At 41.7% G+C, this 27,722-nt stretch overlaps 1 protein-coding gene across 2 annotated transcripts; it reads right to left on the bottom strand.

Annotated features, from left to right (window-relative positions):
* Positions 1-701: 701 nt before the first annotated feature.
* Positions 702-27,722, bottom strand: LOC120046734 (annexin A4-like). Of its 2 annotated transcripts, XM_038992202.1 has the most exons (15): positions 27,623-27,722; positions 20,607-20,907; positions 20,440-20,471; positions 19,971-20,159; positions 19,718-19,805; positions 19,351-19,445; positions 17,734-17,847; positions 17,073-17,163; positions 16,224-16,303; positions 14,042-14,098; positions 9,761-9,854; positions 8,357-8,452; positions 8,070-8,128; positions 2,270-2,392; positions 702-2,068 (listed from the first exon to the last, which is right to left on the bottom strand). In XM_038992202.1, the coding sequence occupies exons 2-15, from the start codon at positions 20,896-20,898 to the stop codon at positions 2,009-2,011; spliced, it is 1,470 nt and encodes a 489-aa protein (XP_038848130.1). In that variant the 5' UTR covers positions 20,899-20,907; positions 27,623-27,722; the 3' UTR covers positions 702-2,008. The 2 variants fall into 2 exon arrangements, with proteins under 2 accessions (XP_038848130.1, XP_038848131.1); XM_038992203.1 differs by lacking the exons at positions 702-2,068; positions 2,270-2,392; positions 8,070-8,128; positions 8,357-8,452 and adding an exon at positions 9,118-9,301.

Here is a 27,722-nt window from a genome sequence, read left to right as displayed (position 1 = left end):
AAGAGAGCGAGAAAGATAGGAAAAGAGAGGGAGGGGTCTTTGAAATATTGCCTTTAAATACATTTCTCTCATCCTCCATTTCATCCACTATTTTCAGCCCAGCTAAAGCTCTCTGCTGTGCTAAAACCACTATCTGGTGTGGCAGTGAACTCTAACGCAAACCAACCTTTTTCTCAAGTCCCAATTGGCACCCTATTTGATGGGCCTTGGTGAAAAGTAGTGCACTATAAAGGGAATAGGATGCCATTTGAGACATTATTTAATTTCCCCTCTCAGGTAAGAGAGGAAGGCCCATGCAGAGAGGATACTTTCATATGAGCCTTTCATTTCCACCTTTGACTGTAGGTAAGGTGAGGTAAATCTTGTCTCTGAAGAGGGATCGACTGTCAGCTTGACTTCGATGTGTCTGCGTAGGTTCATTATCTGGCCAAGGTGGAAATGAAACAGGCCTTTGAAATGCAAATGATCATTGTTGTGTTAAACAGCTGTCTAATAGGGAAATAACTATTTAAGAAGTTATTAAATGTCTCTCAGTTGAGAAATTATTTAATGCCTGGTCCCAAGTCTGTTTGTGCTCTTTCCATCTTCAATGCTGTCCTTGTTCAGCCTATGAGTGTAAAGGATTTGGCTTAATAGCACTCAGGCTATGACAATCAATGATATGAATATGAAGGACAAAAATCCAATTATTGAAACAGAAAATGAGTCAGTCAAAATATTTTAATTGACACGAAGGATGCCGTTATAAGCCTGTGGATGAACATTACAACAATCAAATGATTATAAACATTAGTTTGTACATACAAAGGCAGCACTTTTGGGCCATTGTGACAAGTAACAAAAGTGGTATTAATATAATAGCTATATACTGTGCCAGAATTTATAATTTTCCAGTTACCATGTCTCAGTGGATCCATTGCCAATTTCACTTGTGTATAAAACCTGCTCTCTACTGGCATAACATTTTACTACATGTATACCGGTTATAGATACCTATGTAATGAATAAATATTTCACTTTTGGCAAACAGTTGCACAATGACTTACATTCAAATTATGGTAAAAATGGCAATGAACGATTACATGAGAAACAAATATTGACTTGTGTGAAACTAAATAGCTTTCAAAATAGATGGTATAACATTGAAAGAGTTGCATGTCATGGCGGGTTTTGGGTCTGGAGCATAAAAGGCAAGATTGTGTTTATATCTGGGAAACAAGCAATGGAAAATTGCCTACATAAATAAAAGGTGTCACTAACAGAGAAAAATTTGGGAAGAAATGTCTGGTGATATTTCATTATTATTGGCTTTCATTCTAAATGAAACAAGGTGCTAATTTGCATAGAATATAGTAGTAGTCTGCAATAAAACTGTAGGATACAACATTTTGTATATCTTAAGTATCTAAATCTCATACAATATTTGCACGTGTTTACACAAAGGCTTTAACATCCAGAAATATTCATATATATTTAGTTTTTGGCAGAAAGCTAATCATTTGTAAATTATAGTACTGTATTTTAGTATACAATGATACTATCCTGATAACATGAAATATGATTACACATATCATGATAAAAAAAACGTTTGAAAATGCAGTGGTGTAAAGTACTTAAGTAAAAATACGTTTTCTATTACGGGATCTTTACTTTTAATCAAGTGTGACAATTGGGGACTTTTTCCACCACTGTGAAAATGTAGCAAGACTACACAATAACTGATTGCATATGCAGCAAAGAAAATAATTATCTTGCATATATCATTTAGTACATTATGGTGTGTGTGTTAGTAGTTAGTAATGAAATGTTGCATTGGAGTGTGAGACACAAGTAAGGCTAAAATAACGACATGCATCACAGGTTGATATAGGATCGTGTCTGGCACATTCTTATGGACTAGCACACTCATAGAAATAGAACGGCCATAGCACCTCTGAATTGAAATATTCTCATTCTAATTCTATGACTTCACTGTCCTGGTTGATGTAGACGATGTCTTAATTTCCCTCTAATCACTTCCACCACACAGTTTCAGCAGCATCTTCTTGTAGTCACCAGAGGTGTCACCCTATCAGATGGTGAGAAAAAAAACAGTATTAAATGCATAATTTTCCATTAGATAAACCAAGAAATGAGTATAATTTACTTGTGAATTATTATTCATTCATTTCCATAATTTTGGCAGCAATCCATCTCCATAGCATAAAATCAATGGATTGATTCCAATAAAAGAATTTTAGCATAGTGATTGTTTGTGTAAGGTACATACAGAGATGGCGGTGTACAGTGATTTCCCGTAGGTCTGCTGATACACCTGTCTGATGTCCAGCATGTCCACCTCAGAGCGAGTCACCATGACCCGAATCAGAGTCCTGTCCTTGGTCCCAGCCCCCTGGGAACACATAGTACAGAGTCAATACTAAATATGAATTAAAGGATTTATATCACAAAGAGGGGTTAAGGCGTCAGTATGCTTCAGTTCGGCTGGCGCCAAGCCAAACTCGGCTAGGCGAACCGAACGAGTGTGCTCGCATACTCCCTTAAAAGACATTCGCTTGAAAAATTTGAAAAAAAGAGGCAATAGTACCGTTTGTCCATTTTGAGACACCGTAGCCAGTATACACTTCCAAATAGTCCGAATTAATCCAAGATTACTCAAGAAATCTGTCAATAATTTTGACATTTCTGCAATTTTACATTTAACTAAGATATTTGGTGCAGTATTTATCAGTGAAAAAATGTGCATGAAAACGAGCCGTCTCTCATTGAATGACAAGAAAGACTTTATTGAAGAATCCCTACTGTTAACCAATCACCGACAAAGGGGCATAGACTTCAGCTACTGACTTTGCCTACCAACTTCAGCTTGCCTCGAGAAAATAAATGTGAGAAAATAGAGGTCAACCGATTATGATTTTTCAACTCCGATACCGATTATTGGAGGACCAAAAAAGCCGCTACCGATTAATCGGCCGCTTTTTTGTTGTTGATTTATTTGTAATAATGACAATTACAACAATACTGAATGAACACTTATTTTAACTTAATATAATACATCAATAAAATCAATTTAGCCTCAAATAAATAATGAAACATGTTCAATTTGGTTTAAATAATGCAAAAACAAAGTGCCGGAGAAGAAAGTAAAAGTGCAATATGTGCCATGTAAGAAAGCTAACGTTTAGAACATGAGAACATATGAAAGCTGGTGGTTCCTTTTAACATGAGTCTTCAATATTCCCAGGTAAGAAGTTTTAGGTTGTAGTTATTATAGGAATTATAGGACTATTTCCCTCTATACCATTTGTATTTCATTAACCTTTGACTATTGGATGTTCTTATAGGCACTTTAGTATTGCCAGTGTAACAGTATAGCTTCCGTCCCTCCTCGCTCCTCCCTGGGCTCGAACCAGGAACACAACTACAACAGCCACCCTCGAAGCACCGTTACCCATGCAGAGCAAGGGGAACAACCACTCCAAGGCTCAGAGCGAGTGACGTTTGAAACGCTATTAGCGCGCGCTAACTAGCTAGCCATTTCACTTCAGTTACACCAGCCTCATCTCGGGAGTTGATAGGCTTGAAGTCATAAACAGCGCAATGCTTGACGCACAACGAAGAGCTGCTGGCAAAACGCACGAAAGTGCTGTTTGAATGAATGTTTATGCGCCTGCTTCTGCCTACCACCGCTCAGTCGGATACTTAGATACTTGTATGCTCAGTCAGATTATATGCAACACAGGACACGCTAGATAATATCTAGTAATATCATCAACCATGTGTAGTTAACTAGTGATTATGATTGATTGATTGTTTTTTATAAGATAAGTTTAATGCTAGCTAGCAATTTACCTTGGCTTACTGCATTCGCGTAACAGGCAGTCAGTCTCCTTGTGGAGTGCAGGTCGTTATTGCGTTGGACTAGTTAACTGTAAGGTTGCAAGATTGGATCCCCCGAGCTGACAATGTGAAAATCTGTCATTCTGCCCCTGAACGAGGCAGTTAACCCACCGTTCGTTCCTAGGCCGCCATTGAAAATAAGAATGTGTTCTTAACTGACTTTCCTAGTTAAATAAAGATTAAATAAAGGTGTAAAAAAAATCGGTGTCCAAAAATACAGATTTCCGATTGTTATAACTTGAAATCTGCCCTAATTAAATCGGCCATTCCGATTAATCGGTCGATCTCTAGCCCGAATAGTTGAAAAAACCCTTACCGAAGTCCAAAACGTCATCATAATATCAGTATAATATAAGCATGAACTCTTTAGTCAACACAGTAGGTGCCATCCCATGAACTAGCCCTGAAACATAGCTTGTTGTCTCCATCACTCCATCACCCCTATTACCAGCCTGTTCAACCTCTCGTATCGTCTGAGATCCAAAAGATTGGAAAGCTGCCGCGGTCATCCCCCTCTTCAAAGTGGGAGACACTCTAGACCCTAACTGTTACAGACCTATATCTATCCTACCCTGCCTTTCTAAAGTCTTCGAAAGCCAAGTTAACAAACAGATCACCAACCATTTAGAATCCCACCGTACCTTCTCCGCTATGCAATCTGGTTTCCGAGCTGGTCACGGGTGCACCTCAGCCACGCTCAAGGTCCTAAACGATATCATAACCGCCATTGATAACAGACAATACTGTGCAGCCATCTTCATCGACCTGGCCAAGGCTTTCGACTCTGTCAATCACCACATTCTTATCGGCAGACTCAATAGCCTTGGTTTCTCAAATGACTGCCTCGCCTGATTCACCAACTACTTCTCAGACAGAGTTCAGTGTGTCAAATCGGAGGGCCTGTTGTCTGGAGCTCTGGAAGTCTCTATGGGGGTGCCACAGGGTTCAATTATCGGGCCGACTCTTTTCTCTGCATACATCAATGATGTTGCTCTTGCAGCTGGTGATTCTCTGATCCACCTCTACGCAGACGACACCATTCTGTATACTTCTGGCCCTTCTTTGGACACTGTGTTAACAAACCTCCAGATGAGCTTCAATGCCATACAACACTCCTTCCGTGGCCTCCAACTGCTCTTAAATGCAAGTAAAACTAAATGCATGCTCTTCAACCGATCGCTGCCTGCACCCGCCCGCCCGTCTAGCATCACTACTCTGGACGGCTCTGACTTAGAATATGTGGACAACTACAAATATCTAGGTGTCTGGCTAGACTGTAAACTCTCCTTCCAGACTCACATTAAACATCTCCAAAATTAAATCTAGAATCGGCTTCCTATTTCACAACAAAGCATCCTTCACTCATGCTGCCAAACATACCCTTGTAAAACTGACTATCCTACCGATCCTTGACTTCGGCAATGTCATTTACAAAATAGCCTCCAACACTCTACTCAGCCTATTGGATGCAGTCTATCAACGTGCCATCCGTTTTGTCACCAAAGCCCCATATACTACCCACCACTGCGACCTGTATGCTCTTGTTGGCTGGCCCTCGCTTCATATTCGTCGCCAAACCCACTGGCTCCAGGTCATCTATAAGGGTCTTTGCTAGGTAAAGTCCCGCCTTATCTCAGCTCACTGGTCACCATAGCAGCAAGCGCTCCAGCAGGTATATTTCACTGGTCTTCCCCAAAGCCAACTCCTCCTTTGGCCGCCTTTCCTTCCAGTTCTCTGCTGCAAGTGACTGGAACGAATTGCAAAAATCACTGAAGCTGGAGTCTTATATCTCCCTCACTAACTTTAAGCATCAGCTGTCAGAGCAGCTTACCGATCATTGCACCTGTACACAGCCCATCTGTAAATAGCCCACCCAACTACCTCATCCCCATATTGTTATTATTTTTTTGCTCCTTTGCATCCCAGAATCTCTACTTGCACATCTATCACTCCAGTGTTTAATTGCTAAATTGTAATTATTTCGCCACTATGGCCTATTTATTGCCTTACCTCCCTAATCTTACTACATTTGCACACACTGTATATAGATTTTTCTATTGTGTTATGGACTGTACATTTGTTTATCCCATGTGTAACTCTGTGTTGTTTGTGTCGCACTGCTTTGCTTTATCTTGGCCAGGTCGCAGTTGTAAATGAGAACTTGTTCTCAACTGGCCTACCTGGTTAAATAAAGGTGAAATAAAAAATAAAAATCTATAAAAATCACTATGGCGTCTAAATGTGTGTGTGTGTTAGTGCTGAGTGATTAGTGCTTTCTGAGTTTGTTTCGGTTCAATTATTAAAAAATAATCACGGTTTTCTATTTCGGTTTCGATTATTTGGGTTGAATGCTGTAACACAGAATACTTTTTTTTAAGGGGTCCCATGATGGTAGTCACTGCCCATTACTGCCTAATGCTTCTTAAGCATATTTTTTTAACTAAAATATTTCAGTTGTGTATATTACATTTGTTTTATTTGACTGCTGCCTATGCGGTCTGACAAAATCACTATTTTGTAGTTCTTCAATAGCCTCCACTCTTCTGGGAAGGCTTTCCACTAGATGTCACTACATTGCTGCGGGGGACTTGCTCACATTCAGCCACAAGAGCATTAGTGAGGTCGGGCACTGATGTTGGGCGATTAGGCCTGGCTCGCAGTCAGCGTTCCAATTGATCCCAAAGGTGTTTGATGGGGTTGAGGTCAGGGCTCTGTGCAGGCCAGTCAAGCTCTTCCACACCGATCTCAACAAACCATTTCTGTAGGGACCTCGCTTTGTGCACAGGGGCATTGTCATGCTGAAACAGGAAAGTCCTTCCCTAAACTGTTGCCACAAAGTTGGAAGAACAGAATCGTCTAGAATGTCATTGTATGCTGTAGCGTTAATATTTCCCTTCACTGGATCTAAGGGGCCTAGCCTGAACCTTGAAAAACAGCCACAGGTCATTATATTCCTCCTCCACCAAACTTTACAGTGGTCACTATGCATTGGGGCAGGCAGCGTTCTCCTGGCATCCGCCAAACCCAGATTCGTCCGTCGGACTGCCAGATGGTGAAACGTGATTCAGCTCTCCAGAGAACACGTTTCCACTGCTCCAGAGTCCAATGGCGGCGAGCTCTACACCAGCCAACCCTTGGCATTGCACATGGTGATCTTAGGCTTGTGTGCGGCTACTCGGCCATAGAAACCCATTTCACGAAGCTCCCGACTAACAGTTATTGTGCTGACGTTGCTTCCAGCGGCAGTTTGGAACTCGGTGGTGAGTGTTGCAACCGAGGACAGATGATTTTTACGCGCTATGTGCTTAAGCACTCGGTCCCGTTCTGTGAGCTTGTGTGGCCTACCACTTTGCAGCTGAGCCTTTGTTGCTCCTAGACATTTCCACTGCACAATAACAGCAGTTACAGTTGACTGGGGCAGCTCTAGCAGGACAGACATTTTACAAACTGACTTGTTGGAAAGGTGGCATCCTATGACAGTGCCACGCTGAAAGTCACTGAGCTCTTCAGTAAGTCCATTCTGCTGCCAATGTTTGTCTAAGGAGATTGCATGGCTGCGTGCTCGATTTTATACACCTGACAGCAACGAGTGTGGCTGAAATAGCAGAATCCACTAATTTGAAGGAGTGCCCACATACCTTTGTATATATAGTGTACCTCGAGACGCAACAGCTGCTCTCTATATCCCCTCAAGATTGCACATTCTTCCGCCTCTGCCATAGCAGGCATAAAAGAAACAGACCGGACAAGTATATGCGCAATGGATTATGGACATTGTTAATTACCACATTTTATGCACTACATTATGTAGAATTGACCTGTTGGAAACTACAACGCCATATTACATCGCACAGTTCAGGCTTGATCTGGTTTATCTCTAGAGAAACAGAAGAAAAAAACTAAACGAAATGAAATTCAAATAATTGAACCCTGTCAATTAGTTGTTGAAAAAATGTTGGTTAATAGCTCAGCACTAGTGTGTGTGTGTGTGTGTGTGTGTGTGTGTGTGTGTGTGTGTGTGTGTGTGTGTGTGTGTGTGTGTGTGTGTGAAAATATGTCTAAGACACTATAGTGATAGTGATTACAAACAATGTCTCATGGTGGCTACCCGTCAACACGGTTTAAGAACATTTCCATCAGCGGAGTGAGAAACAGTTTTCTTTCCTTACCGCCATGGCCTTGTGAAGCCTCTCTGCAAAGTATTCAGGAGTGTTCCTGATGCATTTCACTGCAACACAACAAGACAAGGCTTTACTTCATAGAGTAGAGACATGACTAACCTTCATACTGGCTTAGTCCCAAGTGGCAACCCATTCCTCCTTTAGAGCCCTATGTAGACACTGTACATATCAAACCAAACCAAATCAGTGTGATCCTGAGTCATATGATTTTCAACACTCATCAGTCAACAGGATTTCAGATCCAAAAAGTGCTAGATGGTTATTTCTGAACTTACCAACAGCCACCATGCCGTCCTCCATGTCTCCAGACATCTCCCTGCAGATGCTCTTCACGATGTCTCTGCCACACATCTGTTGGTACTCATGGAACACTAGCAGAAACAAGAACCATGGGCAGGGTTGTTATAAACATGTCATAAGGTTGTTATAGCCATAGGCAGGGTTGTTATAAACATGTAATAAGGTTGTCATACTAATGAGCCATGCGCAGAGTTGCTATAACCATGCGCCGGTTGCTGTTACCATGCGCAGAGTTGCTATAACCATGCACCGGTTGCTGTTACCATGCGCAGAGTTGCTATAACCATGCACCGGTTGCTGTTACCATGCGCAGAGTTGCTATAACCATGCACCGGTTGCTGTTACCATGCGCAGAGTTGCTATAACCATGCACCGGGTTGCTGTTACCATGCGCCGGGTTGCTGTTACCATGCGCCGGGTTGCTGTTACCATGCGCCGGGTTGCTGTTACCATGCGCCGGGTTGCTGTTACCATGCGCCGGGTTGCTGTTACCATGCGCCGGGTTGCTATAACCATGCGCCGGTTGCTGTTACCATGCGCCGGGTTGCTGTTACCATGCGCCGGGTTGCTGTTACCATGCGCCGGGTTGCTATAACCATGCGCCGGTTGCTGTTACCATGCGCCGGGTTGCTGTTACCATGCGCCGGTTGCTGTTACCATGCGCCGGGTTGCTGTTACCATGCGCCGGTTGCTATAACCATGCGCCGGTTGCTGTTACCATGCGCCGGGTTGCTATAACCATGCGCCGGGTTGCTATAACCATGCGCCGGTTGCTGTTACCATGCGCCGGGTTGCTGTTACCATGCGCCGGGTTGCTGTTACCATGCGCCGGGTTGCTGTTACCATGCGCCGGGTTGCTGTTACCATGCGCCGGGTTGCTGTTACCATGCGCCGGGTTGCTGTTACCATGCGCCGGGTTGCTATAACCATGTAATAAAAAACATGTCATTTGCTAGATATTGCTGCATTGTTGGAGCTAGAAACAAACATTTCGATGCACCTGCGATAACATCTGCACAACTGTGTACACGACCAATAAGCTTTGACTAGATTTTTAAAGGTTGTTATAACCATAGGTAGAGTTGTTATAACCATACGCATGGTTGATAAACATGTAATATGTTTTTTATAACCACTTAGTAAAGTTATAATATACTAATGAGCCATGGGCAGGGTTGTTATGACATTGGAACAACCAGGTAATATACATTAATATAGTGAATAAAATGTTTGTATAAATATTGTTGAGATAATAGACATAGAAAAACAGTATATGAGGAAACAACCTCACTCAATATCTGAGAGGTTACAACCCTGTCGGCCAGAACAGTGAACTGACTTGGTAATATAAACACAGATACTGCAGGATGGGTAGCTACCTGCTCTCAGGTGGGGTTTGCTCCTGGCACACAGTATGGCGTTGAACTGGGACTCATCCGTCCCCACTTTGTTCTCCCCGGCAGCATACAGTTTCTAAACACACAACATAACACAATCAGTTTCTAACACACAACATAACCAGTTTCTAAACACACAACATAACAGGATCAGTTTCTAACACACAACATAACATTATCAGTTTCTAACACACACACAACATAACCAGTTTCTAACACACACAACATGATCCGTTTCTAACACACACAACATGATCTGTTTCTAACACACAACATGATCAGTTTCTAACGCACAACATAACATTATCAGTTTCTAACACACAACATAACATTATCAGTTTCTAACACACAACATAACATTATCAGTTTCTAACACACAACATGATCAGTTTCTAACACACAACATAACATGATCAGTTTCTAACACACAACATAACATGATCAGTTTCTAACACACAACATAACATTATCAGTTTCTAACACACAACATGATCAGTTTCTAACACACAACATAACATGATCAGTTTCTAACACACAACATAACATGATCAGTTTCTAACACACAACATAACATGATCAGTTTCTAACACACAACATAACATTATCAGTTTCTAACACACAACATGATCAGTTTCTAACACACAACATGATCAGTTTCTAACACACAACATGATCAGTTTCTAACACACAACATGATCAGTTTCTAACACACAGCATGATCAGTTTCTAACACACAACACAACATGATCAGTTTCTAACACACAACATGACATTATTAGTTTCTAACACACAACATGATCAGTTTCTAACGCACAACATAACATGATCAGTTTCTAACACACAACATGTTCAGTTTCTAACACACAACATGATCAGTTTCTAACACACAACATGATCAGTTTCTAACACACAACATGATCAGTTTCTAACACACAACATGTTCAGTTTCTAACACACACAACATGATCAGTGTCTAACACACACAACATGATCAGTGTCTAACACACACAACATGATCAGTGTCTAACACACAACATGATCAGTTTCTAACACACACAACATGATCAGTGTCTAACACACACAACATGATCAGTGTCTAACACACACAACATGATCAGTGTCTAACACACACAACATGATCAGTGTCTAACACACACAACATGATCAGTGTCTAACACACACAACATGATCAGTGTCTAACACACACAACATGATCAGTGTCTAACACACACAACATGATCAGTTTCTAACACACACAACATGATCAGTGTCTAACACACACAACATGATCAGTGTCTAACACACACAACATGATCAGTGTCTAACACACAACATGATCAGTTTCTAACACACAACATAACATTATCAGTTTCTAACACACAACATAACATTATCAGTTTCTAACGCACAACATGTTCAGTTTCTAACGCACAACATGATCAGTTTCTAACACACAACATGATCAGTTTCTAACACACAACATGATCAGTTTCTAACACACAACATGTTCAGTTTCTAACACACAACATGATCAGTTTCTAACACACAACATGTTCAGTTTCTAACACACAACATGATCAGTTTCTAACACACAACATGATCAGTTTCTAACGCACAACATGATCAGTTTCTAACGCACAACATGATCAGTTTCTAACACACAACATGTTCAGTTTCTAACACACAACATGTTCAGTTTCTAACACACAACATGTTCAGTTTCTAACACACAACATGATCAGTTTCTAACACACAACATGATCAGTTTCTAACACACAACATGATCAGTTTCTAACGCACAACATGTTCAGTTTCTAACACACAACATAACATTATCAGTTTCTAACACATAACATGATCAGTTTCTAACACACAACATGATCAGTTTCTAACGCACAACATAACATGATCAGTTTCTAACACACAACATAACAGGATCAGTTTCTAACACACAACATGATCAGTTTCTAACACACAACATAACATGATCAGTTTCTAACACACAACATGATCAGTTTCTAACACACAACATAATATTATCAGTTTCTAACACACAACACAACATGATCAGTTTCTAACACACAACATAATATTATCAGTTTCTAACACACAACATAACATTATCAGTTTCTAACACACAACATGTTCAGTTTCTAACACACAACATAATATTATCAGTTTCTAACACACAACATAACATTATCAGTTTCTAACACACAACATAATATTATCAGTTTCTAACGCACAACATAACATTATCAGTTTCTAACGCACAACATAACATGATCAGTTTCTAACGTAAAACATAACATGATCAGTTTCTAACGCACAACATAACATGATCAGTTTCTAACACACAACATAACAAGTTTCTAACGCACAACATAACATTATCAGTTTGTAACACACAACTGCTCTTAAACGCTAGTAAAACTAAACGTATGCTTTTCAACCGATCGCTGCCCGCACCCGCCCACCGGACCAGCATCACTACTCTGGACGGTTCTGATTTAGAATATGTGGACAACTACAAATACCTAGGTGTCTGGCTAGACTGTAAACTCTCCTTCCAGACTCACATTAAACATCTCCAATCCAAAATTAAATCTAGAATCGGCTTCCTATTTCGCAACAAAGCCTCCTTCACTCACGCCGCCAAACATACCCTCGTAAAACTGAATATCCTACCGATCCTCGACTTCGGCGATGTAATTTACAAAATAGGCTCCAACACTCTACTCAGCAAACTGGATGCAGTCTTATCACAGTGCCATCCGTTTTGTCACCAAAGCCCCATATACCACCCACCACTGCGACCTGTATGCTCTCGTCGGCTGGCCCTCGCTGCATATTCGTCGCCAGACCCACTGGCTCCAGGTCATCTATAAGTTGTTGCTAGGTAAAGCCCCCCCTTATCTCAGCTCACTGGTCACGATAACAATACCCTCCTGTAGCATGCGCTCTAGCAGGTATATCTCACTGGTCAACCCCAAAGCCAACACCTCTTTGGCCGCCTTTCCTTCCAGTTCTCTGCTGCTAATGACTGAAACGAATTGCAAAAATCGCTGAAGCTGGAGACTTATATTTCCCTCACTAACTTTAAACATCAGCTATCTGAGCAGATAACCGATGGCTGCAGTTGTACACAGCCCATCTGTAAATAGCCCACCAAACTACCTCATCCCCATATTGTTATTATTTTTTTGCTCCTTTGCATCCCAGAATCTCTACTTGCACATCTATCACTCCAGTGTTTAATTGCTAAATTGTAATTACTTCGCTACTATGGCCTATTTATTGCCTTACCTCCTCACGCCATTTGCACACACTGTATATAGACTTTTTCCCCACTTTTTTCTATTGTGTTATTGACTGTACGCAGTTGTAAATGAGAACTTGTTCTCAACTGGCCTACCTGGTTAAATAATGGTGAAATCAAAAATGTAAAAATTAACAATAAACAACATGATCAAGGCCTCCCGGGTGGCGCAGTGGTCTAGAGCACTGCATCGCAGTGCTAGCTGCGCCACCAGAGTCTCTGGGTTCGCGCCCAGGCTCTGTCGCAGCCGGCCGCGACCGGGAGGTCCGTGGGGCGACGCACAATTGGCATAGCGTCGTCCGGGTTAGGGAGGGTTTGGCCGGTAGGGATATCCTTGTCTCATCGCGCTCCAGCGATTCCTGTGGCGGGCCGGGCGCAGTGAACCGAGGGGGGCGGGTGCACGGTGTTTCCTCCGACACATTGGTGCGGCTGGCTTCCGGGTTGGAGGCGCGCTGTGTTAAGAAGCAGTGCGGCTTGGTTGGGTTGTGCTTCGGAGGACGCATGGCTTTCGACCTTCGTCTCTCCCGAGCCCGTACGGGAGTTGTAGCGATGAGACAAGATAGTAATTACTAGCGATTGGATACCACGAAAATTGGGGAGAAAAAGGGGGATAAAATAAAATAAAAAACAACATGATCAGTTTCTAACGCACAACATGATCAGTATCTAACACAAAATAACTATCAGTAGAAGCATGAAATGCTTGTCTAACTCTTTGGAATCATATATCATATCTTTGGAATCATATATCGGCTGACAATTTTTTAAAGATGAATATTGGCAGACACATGCTTCCTTAAGTAAAGTTTCAGATCAGAAATGAAACAAATAAATGTCCAATTTCTTATAAGCCTACTGGGTATATAAGCGCTATTGTGACATCACAAAGATCCTTAAAACAATTTAACTGCTATTATATTGACAGAACAAGAAACCGTGTTCACCTGAGCATCCTGTTTGGCCATGTTGATGTCCACTTGTTCCCTCTCGTCTCGATTTCCCTTCAAACAGGAAGCAAAACATTTTTTTTACTACAAAAGAAATGGATGCGTCCCAAATGGCATCTTATTCCCTATATAGTGCACTGCTTTTGACCAGTGCCTGGGAGGCAGACGATATTATTCCACAGGGGGAAAAAAATCTGGAAACCCTTACAAACTATGAACAGTGGAATACTCGTAGCTTGGAAGGAATTTGAGGCATGGAAACTCAACTTCTCCTCCCCAATTTCAGTAATTGCTTCCATAAATCTTCCAGGGTATCTTTATGGGTTACGTCCTAAATTACACCCCATTCCATTTATAGTGCACTACTTTTGACCAGGCCCATACGGTTCTGGTCAAAAGTAGTGCACTATATAGGGAATAGGCTACAGTTTTGGGATGCATCCATAGACCCATTGCTTCTTGAAAAATCCAGACCCAGCCGCATCAAATGTTTTGGGCACATATTCGCAATAGAAAGGGGTTTGTTTACATTGAAGTGGATACGATCATTCAACTTCAAATACAGCTCCTGCAAGTTAACAAACATGTAATCAGATGGTCATCATCTACAACATTGCAGATGTCATTGGAGGACTGATTACGTAGCAAGCCAGCGAGGCAAGGTAAAATATCCCAAATAGAGCTAGGTAAAGCCAGAAGAATAATAACATAGCTATAGCCATCAGTCTTATGTGTTTTCATGGTCATCACTCACACACTACTAAGTTTGTCAATGTCCCAACATCAGTGTCAATGTCCCAACATCAGTGTATAGCTATCTGCTACAGGACTTTTTGCTGCGAGCATACGTGTGCACCACTCCAATATGACGTTTGCTTGTTAACAAAAAATTGCTCTATAATAGGCTCTACTTCCTGACTCAGGAAGGGGCTATAGTAGATGTTTATCTTGAGAGGGAAATAGCAGTTTCATACAAATTTGGTTTCCCCAAGTATTTTTCGCTTGTTCACTTCATTAAAATAATATGACATTTCAGAAATTGTTAACACAAATTATATGATATAATTTAACACAAAGATGTATCTAATTTGTAGCCATTAGATAGCCAATTTGAAGTGCAAGAGCACCGACTTTGTTGAGTATTAGGTTGTCATCATGAATCAGCTTTAGCCTTGTGGCGGCTGAATCAGAATTAGTTGGGTAACATAGATAAATAAGATGTTTTATTTACATAATATGCTTATGTGAGATACTTGTCATTAGAATGTCTCCCTTTGGACTATACTGTTGGCAGTTGCACTTTTCCCTTCTCAGCTAGGGAAAAGTCACTTGGGGCCCAGAGAGGGGAGAGGTCAGGCTTGTCCTTTACATGTCTGGTAATATGCAGATTATCAGAAAGGGAGAGGTCAGAATGGAACATTGTCTTCATATGTGAATGTATCTGTTAAACCATGTGAAGGGATGGCGTGATTAATGGGGAACCAGTTAGTTGTCTCCACAATGTCTGTACGCCAAACACTCCCTCCTTTTCCCATTGGGGGGAGGAGTATGGCAGTGTCTGGAACCATTGTATGTCCCCTCTGATGTTGCACTTATCTTGAGATAGTATATGACCTAGAGGCTCACTCCCCTCAGTGAGCTTGTCCAGGAGTGGATTGTACTTGAGATGGGAGTATCTAGAGTTGACAATTGATATATGCCATTGGATGAGTTGGTGTTTTTGTACTATGAAGTACCAGGAACGAGATTAGAACCTCGTCTTAGAGACCAAACTGAACGATAATTTATAGCTAATGCTATCTGGCTATGGGATACTCCTCTTTCTCAAGTAAAAGTCTTTCTTTGTGAACTGTTCCTAAGATCTGTGGTTCGTCATGTGAGTTGAGAGGGGTGTATCTTGGCTATAAAAGACCTTGGTATTCTTTTGTAGGCACTCTCAGAATTCATTATAGACACTGAATTGATCTGAGAGTCAAAGGGCGATTTTGAAGCTCATATTATTAAAGATGAAATTTAAGTATAACTCTGACTGGTGTGTGGTTTATAACTCTCCTCATTTGGTAATACAGGAAATTGCCACGACAGCCTTCACTTTCAAAGATGTTACGCAATGATAACGATTAACAACACATCAATAACATAACAAAAACCCATCGATAACATATCAATAAAAAGTTACCTGACAAAGTGAGACGAGGAGCCTACGGAAGTGTCCCGAGGTGTCGTTACTGATGGAATCCTCCAGGGTCTTACCATACTCTGAAACAAACAGCATTTCAATACATATTCTTAAACGAACGCCATTTCAGTCAGTTACTCTGAAACACACAGGGCAGGTGTCTAGGATCCTTACTTTTTTCAATCTTTACTAATGACATGCCACTGGCATACAGATTACTCAACACTATACATGTCAGCTACTACAGTGACTGAAATGACTGCAACACTTAACAAAGAGCTGCAGTTAGTTTCAGAGTGGGTGGCAAGGAATAAGTTAGTCCTAAATATTTATAAAACTAAAAGCATTGTATTTGGGACAAATCATTCACTAAACCATGTTGAAATTGAGCAAGTTGAGGTGACTAAACTGCTTGGAGTAACCCTGGATTGTAAACTGTCATCAAAACATATTGATACAACAGTAGCTAAGATGGGGAGAAGTCTATCCATAATAAAGAGCTGCTCTGTCTTTTTAACAACACTATCAACAAGGCAGGTCCTACAGGTCCTAGTTTTGTCGCACCTGGATTACTGTTCAGTCATGTGGTCAGTTGCCACAAACACACACACGATAACATACGCACTATACACACACGTACACATGGATTTTGTACTGTAGATATGTGTTAGTGGTGGAGTAGGTGTGTTGTGAAATCTGTGAATGTATTGTAATGTTTTTAAAATTGTATAAACTGCCTTAACTCTGCTGGACCCCAGGAAGAGTAGCTGCTGCCTTGGCATTTTAGCCACTGTTGCCTTGGCAGCAGCTAATGGGGATCCATAATAAATACAAATACACAGCTCTTACCATGTTTGTAAATTTGATTGATTTCTCTGATTTCTGCATTGGAGCGAGATGACAGGATCTCAATGAGACATGCTTCATCAGTACCTGCACCCTGAGAACAAAACCAGCCAGGGTTAAGTATACAGTAAAATATATAAATGCTATGTGTATTACTTCCAGAAATGATCTAGAAGACAATAATAATTACTGGCCAGGTGCAATAAAGTAATACTTATTCTCTACAGCTACATTGAATCACCACATAGTTCACCATATAGTTTGTGGTTCAAGACAAGAATACATCATGGCCCAAGTAATACTTGTTCTCTACAAGCTACAGTAAGTAGCTAAATCACTTTTGTTCACCAGATAGTAAGATGGGCGATTCCTCAGGCCTCAACATACCTGACTTTTACTGTCTTTAATGGAGCTTTTCTTTCTGTTTCATACTGAAATGACTCACAAAAAAGGCCTAATATAAAGAGTGCAATAACCTGGGTGGTGTTCAGTAGGCACGAAACAGAAGAAAACAGTCCATAACGGACTGAAATGGGGAGGTAATATCAGAACTTGTCCAATAAGAAGCTTGTTTCTGTTTTGTTTCAAAATGTTATCCTACGTTTTGCTCTAATGAACATGACCCTGGTATAGTCTAAGAGTAAACAAAAGAACCCGTTCAAACCGATATGGCTTCTTTGAGTTCAGATGCATCGAACTTGGCTGGTGTCTGCAACATGGCAATAGCCAGCATCTCAAAACTCCCAGTCAGCTCAGACTTTAGATCGTGGAATAAATCCTGTGAAATAGAAGATTGTGTAAGAGGTCACTCAACATACAGTAAATCTGTGCCCCAAATGTGCTGCTGCTCCACCCTATTCCCTATATAGCGCACTACTTTCAACCAGGGCTCATAGGGGAATAAATAGGGAATAGGGTGCCATTTGAGACTGCGGTGTAAATTAAATATTAATTACATACTATACTGTTTAATTAGACACAGTGTCTCCCGACCCCTCCTGTCTCAGCCACCAGTATTTATGCTGCAATAGTTTATGTGTCGGGGGGCTAGGGTCAGTCTGTTATATCTGGAGTATTTCTCCTGTCTTATACGGTGTCCTGTGTGAATTGAAGTATGCTCTCTCTAATTCTCTTTCTTTCATTCTTTCTCTCTCTCGGAGGACCTGAGCCCTAGGACCATGCCTCAGGACTACCTGGCCTGATGACACCTTGCTGTCCCCAGTCCACCTGGTTTTGCTGCTGCTCCAGTTTCAACTGTTCTGCCTGCGGCTATGGAACCCTGACCTGTTCACCGGACGTGCTACCTGTCCCAGACCTGCTGCTTTCAACTCTCTAGAGACAGCAGGAGTGGTAGAGATACTCTTAATGATCGGCTATGAAAAGCCAACTGACATTTAGTCCTGAGGTGCTGACCCGTTGCACCGTCTACAACCACTGTGATTATTATTATTTGACCCTGCTGGTCATTTATGAACATTTGAACATCTTGGCCATGTTCTGTTATAATCTCCAACCGGCACAGCCAGAAGAGGACTGGCCACCCCTCATAGCATGGTTCCTCTCTAGGTTTCTTCCTAGGTTTTGGCCTTTCTAGGGAGTTTTTCCTAGCCACCGTGCTTTTACACCTGCATTGCATGCTGTTTTGGTTTTAGGCTGGGTTTCTGTACAGCACTTTGTGACATCAGCTGATGTAAGAAGGGCTTTATAAATACATTTGATTGACATACTATGCTGTTTAATTTAAGATAATTGTCTATTGTTATATGTTAGTATTTTTACTGATACAGGCTTGTCGTGTGACTTAGTCATAAATCTTGGCATACAGATAAGAGCCGTTAGGGTGCGACCTCAGTATGTAAAATCCTGTTTTCACAATCTACAGGAACTTAGATGTGTGAAAACAAGCAGGAAGGAACAGACAGTTGATGTTGCCACCATTATCTGAACAGACAAGCTAAATCTGCTTTTACACACCATGTTCCGTCCCTGTTTCCATCTGCTAAACTGCCACGTAGACAAAATAGGTGGTAGTTTTTCTATAAGAGAGAGAACTCTGTTCATTGGGCTTTCCTAACGATGCACTTAGTGGTTGTTATTGCTTACTTCATTTTTGCAAATGTTATAATAAAGTTGTTTTGAAGAATACAGTCTCAATCTCCTTTTGGTTAGAATTACCACGACAGGACGCAGACATAGATGAACACTACATGGAAGTTAAACTAACAGCAACAATAGCAGACATTAGAAGAAACCACAGTCATTACTTTAGTGTAAACCTCACCTTCCCATAAGTGGTTTTGTAGGCTGCAACCATTGGAACCCTCTGCTTGCTGGTGCGGCTTCCAAGAAGCTCAATTATAGCGGACTCATCCGTGCCTGTTGAAAATTATCTATTATTAGCAGTTTAACTGGTAGTAGATGGAATGTGTATCACTAAATAGTGTGCTCTTAATTGTATAATATTCTACATATGCATCTAACCATTGAAGATTTATAGAATATAATAAAATAACTATTTTTCCCAGAAGGGACTTCAGGTATGTAATGTGCATCTCTAAATAATGTGTTATTAGAATTTTACTGAATCTCATCAAATCCTTCATACATCTATCCATGATAGTGAATGCCTATAATGATGAGCTACTGACCAAAGCCCTTCATGGCCTTACGGAGGACTTCCACATCCCTCAGAGGGTCAGCACCTGGGTGGTCCTTTACCGCACCCCTGTAGCCTCTCTAATGACAAATACAAACAAGTACTGAAAATGAAGCAAGGAAATACTAAAACAAGGAAATACTTTGTAAAGTATATTAGGAAAAAGCTATGTAAATACATGTAAATACAGGTTAATGGTTTCAATCCACATGACACAAACTGAAAAAGAAACAAGAGATTCTCACATTGATGGCAGGTGAATGGGGAGTAGCCGGAGCACCACCTCCGTATCCTGGCATGGAGGGGTTGGGTGCCGGGGCTCCTCCAGGGTAGCCAGGCATGGGCTGCTGTCCTGGGGCAGGGCCTCCTGGGTACCCCTGGGGTGGACATGGAGCAGGACTGCCTGGGTACCCCTGGGGCATACCTCCGCCTGGCTGGAATGGAGAAAATGAGGTGATAGCTGGTATCACATTACTGGCTCTGGCTATGTCCCAAATGGCACCCTATTCCCTAAATAGTGCACTACTTTTGACCAGGACCCATAGGAATGGGGAGCCATTTGGGATATAATGACATGGTAACAGACTCCATACATGTTACAGGGTGTGTAGATCAGGTCGTAAATAGAACCAGCTGATTTAGAGCCTGTCAATATGTTGGTAGTTACTTGGTTCTTAGTTACCTACTTGATACAAGATAATAAGTCATACTTACCATTCCACCAACAGGGGCTCCACCCCAACCACCTAGAGAATGAAGAGACAACAAGTGAGTGATGTAGCATGAATTTAATGAACAGGATAACTCCAAACCAGAAATAGCACACTTTTGCATAACCATGAAAACAAAATACTAATGTAGTCCCAAAATAATAGCCTTACCTTGTGCTGGAGGATTGCAAGGATAACCTCCGGCCTGCTGGGGAGGGTAGCCCCCTGCCTGGGGGGGGTAGCAGCCGGCTTGGGGTGGGTAGCCGCCGGCCTGGGGTGGGTAGCCTCCTGCTTGGGGGGGATATGCACCCGGTTGTGGGGGGTAGCCACCTGCCTGGGGAGGGTAGCCACCTGCCTGGGGAGGGTAGCCACCTGCCTGGGGAGGGTAGCCACCTGCCTGGGGAGGGTAGCCACCTGCCTGGGGAGGGTAGCCACCGGAGGAAGGGTAACCTGGATAACTCATCTTTAGGACCTGAAAGAAAGGAAGCATGAGAAGGTGAGGCGTAAGTATTTTTAAAAATATATATATATATACAGTTGAAGTCGGACGTTTACATACACTTAGGTTGGAGTCATTAAAACTCGTTTTTCAACCACTCCACAAATTTCTTGTTAACAAACTATAGTTTTGGCAAGTCGGTTAGGACATCTACTTTGTGCATGACACGTAATTTTTCCAACAATTGTTTACAGACAGATTATTTCACTGTATCACAATTCCAGTGGATCAGAAGTTTAGACATCAGGACTGCGATAGCCGGGGACTTTAATGCAGAGAAACTTAAATCAGTTTAACCTAATTTCTATCAACATGTTAAATGTGCAACCAGAGGGAAAAGAACTCTGGACCACCTATACTCCACACAGAGATGCATACAAAGCTCTCCCTGGCCCTCCATTTGGCAAATCTGACCATAATTATATCCTCCTGATTCCTGCTTACAAGCAAAAATTAAACCAGGAAGCATCAGTGACTAGATCAATAAAAAAAGTGGTCAGATGAAGCAGATGCTAAGCTACATGACTGTTTTGCTAGCACAGACTGGAATATGTTCCCGGATTCCTCCAATGGCACTCAGGAGTACACCACATCAGTCATTGGCTTCATCAATAAGTGCATCGATGACGTCTTCCCCACAGTGACTGTACGTACATACCCCAACCAGAAACCATGGATTACAGGCAGCATCCACACTGAGCTAAAGGCTAGAGCTGCCTCTTTCAAGGAGCGGGACTCTAACCCGGAAGCTTATAAGCTATGCCGCTTATGCCCTCCGACGAACCATCAAACAGGCAAAGTGTCAATACTGGACTAAGATCGAGTCCTACTACACCGGCTCTGACGCTCGTCGGATGTGTCAGGGCCTGCAAACCATTTCAGACTACAAAAGCAAGCACAGCCGAGAGCTGCCCAGTGACACAAGCCTACCGGACGAGCTAAACTACTTCTATGTTCACTTCGAGGCAAATAACACTGAAACATGCATGAGAGCACCAGCTGTACCGGAAGACTATGTGATCACGCTCTCCGCAGCCAATGTGAGTAAGACCTTTAGACAGGTCAACATTCACAAGGCCGCAGGGCCAGACGGATTACCAAGACGTGTGCTGTGAGCATGGGCTGACCAACCAGCAACTGTCTTCACTGACATTTTCAACCTCTCCCTGTCCGAGTCTGTAATACAAATATGTTTTAAGCAGACCACCATAGTGTTCTTGGGCACAGGCACTAAGGTAACCTGCCTAAATGACTACCAACCCGTAGCACTCACGTCTGTTGCCATGAAGTGCCTTGAAAGGCTGGTTATGGCTCACATTTTATATTTCACCTTTATTTAACCAGGTAGGCCAGTTGTGAACAAGTTATCATTTACAACTGTGACCTGGCCAAGATATCGCAAAGCAGTGCGACAAAAACAACAACAGAGTTACACGTGATAAACAAACGTACAGTCAATAACATAATAGGAAAGTCTATGTACAGTGTGTGCAAATGTAGTAAGATTAGGGAGATAAGGCAATAAATAGGCCATAGAGGCGAAATAATTACAATTTAGCATTAACACTGGAGTGACAGATGTGCAGATGATGGTGTGCAAGTAGAGATACTGGGTTGCAAAAGAGCAAAAAAAATAACAATATGGGGATGAGGTAGTTGGATGGGCTATTTACAGATGGGTGGGTGTTGCTATGGTGACCAGTGAGTTGAGATAAGGCGGGGCTTTACCTAGCAAAAACTTATTGATGACCTGGAGCCAGTGAGTTTGGCGACAAACATGTATCAACACCATCATCAACACCATCATCCCAAAAACCCTAGACCCACTCCAATTTGCATACCACCCCAACAGATCCACAGATGATGCAGTCTCTATTGCACTCCACACTGCCCTTTCCCACCTGGACAAAAGGAACACCTATGTGAGAATGATATTCATTGACTACAGCTCAGCGTTCAACACCATAGTGCCCTGAAAGCTCATCAATAAGCTAAGGACCCTGGGACTAAACACCTCCCTCTGCAACTGGATCCTGGACTTCCTGACAGGCCGTCCCCAGGTGGTAAGGGTAGGTAAAAACACATCCGCCATGCTGATCCTCAACACAGGGGCCCCTTAGGGGTGCGTGCTCAGCCCCCTCCTGTACTCCCTGTTCACTCATGACTGCACGGCCAGGCACGACTCCAAACTATCATTAAATTTCCCGATGACACAACAGTGGTAGGCCTGATCACCGACAACAACGAGACAGCCTATAGGGAGGTCAGAGACCTGGCCGTGTGGTGCCAGGACAACAACCTCTCCTTCAACGTGATCAAGACAAAGGAGATGACTGTGGACTACAGGAAAAAGAGGACCGAGCATGCCCCCATTCTCATCGACGGGGCTGCAGTGGAGCAGGTTGAGAGCTTCAAGTTCCTTGGTGTCCACATCACCAACAAACTAACATGGTCCAAGCACACCATGACAGTCGTGAAGCAGGCACGACAAAACCTATTCCCCTCAGGAGACTGAAAAGATTTAGCATGGGTCCTCAGATCCTCAAAAGGTTTTACAGCTGCACCATCGAGAGCATCCTGACTGGTTGCATGACTGCCTGGTATGGCAACTGCTCGACTTCTGTCCGCAAGGCACTACAGAGGGTAGTGTGAATGGCCCAGTACATCACTGGGGCCAAGCTTCCTGCCATCCAGGACCTCTATACCAGGCGGTGTCAGAGGAAGGCCCTGAAAATTGTCAAAGACTCCAGCCACCCTAGTCATAGACTGTTCTTTCTGCTACCACACGGTAAGTGGTACCGGAGCGCCAAGTCTAGGTCCAAGAGACTTCTAAACAGCTTCTACCCCCATAAGACTCCTGAACATCTAGTCAAATGGCTAGATTATTCACATTGCCCCCCCTCCCCTCCCCACCACTGCCACTCTCTGTTGTCATCTATGCATAGTCACCTTAATTAACTCTACCTACATGTACATACTACCTAAACTAACCGGTGCCGCCACACATTGACTCTGTACCGGCACCCCCCTGTATATATTTTTTTTTTTTTACTTCTCCTCTTTAATTACTTGCTACTTTTATTCTTATCCATATTTTTTTTAACTGCACTGTCGGTTAGGGGCTCGTAAGTAAGCATTTCATTGCAAGGTCTACACATGTTGTATTTGGCACATATGACTAATAAAATTTGATTTATCTTTTTTTGAACTGCCAGTTCTTTTGTTTTCTTCATGGTGTTGGATGACAAAGGGATATTGCATGCGTGTTACCTCATTTTTATACCCTAGTGAAACAGAAAGTGATGTAATTCCTCAATATAGTTCCTTAAGACTTAAATAAGTGGAATTTAATTCCTGGTTTAATTTTGGTAGATGTTATTTACAATAATCTTTAAGGGTGCCATTAATTATGAAACCTTTATTTTTGAGAACAATGATTTTTAATAAAATCAATAAAAAATGATTTTGGTGTGTTCCATTGAAACATTAATAAAGTACAGTATTTCTCAAATGTTGGTATTTTGAGTTTCTCTCTATAATTATATTGTTTATATTTTTAAAGTATTGCTTGTGCATTGCCAGTCAGGGGTGCCAGTATTTTTGGAGATCCCTGTATATAAAATACATTCAGGTCCAAAATTATTGGGACCTTTGATACAGACGTGCAAACAATACTGAATGAAATAATAGCAATATTGCAAGAAAAAAAAAAGGGGAAATTATATTTTATACTAATACAATTGCTCAGAGAAATACATTTTAATCTGTAAAAAAAAGAGGTAAAATGGGTGCTTGGGCTTATTGTCTTGCAAGAAGATTCACTTGTGGCCAAATTTCAGCCTCCTGGCAGAGGCAACCAGGTTTTTAGCTAAAATGTCCTGGTACTTGTTAGAGTTCATGATGCCGTTGACCTTAAGAAGGACCCCAGGACCATTAGATGCTAAACAGACACATAATATCAAAGGTCCACAAAAAATATTTTACAATGCTATTGCCTGGCACTTGGATTGGAACCGGTACTACGATAAGATGACAAGAAAGTAGAGCTCTTTGACCTGGATACATATACAGAAAAGTACCTCATATCTACTGTATAAATATGGTGGTGGATCTTTGATGTTACCGTTATTTATAAATTTTTTGCTTCCACTGGTTCTGGGGCACTTGTTATGGTCAACACATACGGGAACATACATAGGAGGTACCGGGAAGACATTTAAATCTACCCTGAGTAAGTTTCTCAAAACCAAGTGAAATCGCAAAAGAAGTGTCTGGACACTTCTACAACATACCATTTAAAGCCAAAATACAGATTTGGTAAAAATAAAAATAAAAGTTAAAGGATAAGTTAAGCATACACAGACATTTCCATGAGACAAGATTTCCAGGCATTGGATTATTACATAAGAGAAAGCTCATTGTTTTGAGTAACTCCTACTTCCCCTTAGACTTGCCAAGTTAAATAAAGTTTAAATGGGATAAAAAAGTTTGAGTTTTCCTTCCTTTCCAAAACAGTGTGTAAGGACATGACATATGTACTGTAACGACCCTTGGTTTATAAGTGCAGAAATTGACTCTGCCGCACGAGCTTGCTTTTGCGGCACAGTCGATAGCGCGCCGGACTTCGGGCTAGAAGGTCGAGGGTTCGAGACCTGCTCCCTACTGTTTCATTACAGTACCTTGCCTAAAGGATCAGAGGAAGCATAATTACTGTGGAAAATAGCTGACCAAATATTCTAGTCAAAGAATAAATCTGCTAATTTTATTCAGAGAATAAAGAAGTGTAAAGGCATAGTTCACTAAATATACTCAAATTATAATAGAGAAGTAAAAGTTCACAGGCAAATCGAGACTCGATGCGCCTTGCATAGGCTACATGGAGTAGTTGAGATGAATGATATGACTCCGGGATCAAATTAACAAACAGTAGACACTACTACAGACTCTTCACCAGTATTCCACTACCATGACTTGATCTGAAGCCGGGGTATACCACAATAAACATAAACTGCCTTGCAGGTTTCTGGTTTCAGGGCCTGTAATCGCAAAGTGGTGCACTAGGTTCAGTTTTGCCTTTTAAATCGTAATTAATACAAGGGAGACCTGTTCTTACATCAGCACTCCTACTTTGAGACACTCCCTGGACTGGTTAACCCCGAAAGAGCAACATAACCAGTGACATATGGAGGGGGCGATTGGGTGTTCCCCACCGCCTCCCCTCTGACATGTCACACTTTCCGGTGTTGTGCCGAAAATCTCAGTTAGGCTGCATTTCATTTAATTTTTTTATGGCAGTTTGATCGCAGGGGAGGCACTAGTAATGTCTACAGTTTTCAGTTTGGCTATTTGTTTCAAGTTTATTAGTCTAAATAAATCTCTGCCAAAATTCGTCATCTGTCCCATGTCTTATTCGACTAGTAGTTGTTCTGAAATGTTTATTGCTTGCCTACATTTTACTCCCTCCTCTATGTTTAATATAACACACATACATTAATTATTAATTTCAGTTGCCTGTCCTGACGTTAAGTTTGTTCTATAGAAAGTATTTGACTCTGATGTGTGCCACAGAAAGTATTTGACTCTAGACACAAAATTAAGGAAATTAGAAGGGGGGGGGGATTTCAGCAGGCAAGAAAATAAAATGAAACGCAGCCTAACGTGATCATTGACAGCTGCCTTGAAGGACACAAATAAAACATGCTTTCTGCTACTAAGATCAGTGAAATGTAGGCTAAACTGACAACGGAGTGAAGAGCAGCAATCTCAACTAGCCAGCAAGTCGCAGCAATGAAGAATTGAGTGTGTGCGCGTTCACGCGAAGGGGGAGAGAATTCTGGCAGGGGGCGATTTTCGGCACAACACCGGGATCTCAGTCGTATCTACCCTGAACACGGATTAATCTGAATAAACAGGCCGGAAGGCGGGCCCAGTACAGGCCTAATGCAAAGTTTAAGAAGGAAAGGCATTGCTAGAGGACTAGCTTCGAACACACGACAATGTGTCTGTCAAGGCTTGATTCTTCATTTTGAACACAACAAAATAACGAAATAAAACCATAAAGCAAATAATTTCATAATTTCATAAAACAACATACTTTCGGCTACATCAGACTAGAATGGGTGCTGCGATGTAACCTTCCAGCCAATCAGAATAGTCTGTGTTGTCTCATGTGTTCCTTTCTCCGCTGAATAATAAATATAAATATAATACACTGAGGTTGTTACATAATATTACAATGTAGCCATCCATGAAATATCACATTGTAGCCTAGTAGCCTACGCATCCCGAGTAGAGGCAAAATGGCAGTTTGAGATTAAACTATAGCCTCTATTGCGTAGTTCTAATTAGAAAACCTGGTCGATCTGCCAAATAGGTTCATGTAGGAGAGGAAAAATATGACAAAAAGTGTAGCGATGAAACAAGTGACAATAACTAAATCCTGGATCGTTAACAAATAAGAGCGTTTTCAAAGGGCGATGGTGGGTTGGGTGTTGAAACGAGATGCTGACATGGGAAATGCTTTGCTCTGACAGAAAATTAGCAGAATAGCTAAATAAAGCCAGTCAGAAGATTAAACCTGCACACAATTCTAGAAGCACATTTCGAGAAATAGTCGAGTTCACTTGGATCGGTACAAAAGCTAACATTTAAGAATATAACCCTATAAAATCAAAATAACTTGTCTTACTTGGTTTTGACGGCGGGCCGTTGAAGGGGAGAGATTCAGGAAGTAGTATGGGTGGGTCAGTGTATTTGTTGTGCTTTTTATTTTTTTATCATTATAGACC

Source organism: Salvelinus namaycush, chromosome 4 (genome assembly GCF_016432855.1).
Source record: "Salvelinus namaycush isolate Seneca chromosome 4, SaNama_1.0, whole genome shotgun sequence".
NCBI lineage: Eukaryota > Metazoa > Chordata > Actinopteri > Salmoniformes > Salmonidae > Salvelinus > Salvelinus namaycush.
This window is presented reverse-complemented; position numbering and strand designations above follow the sequence as displayed.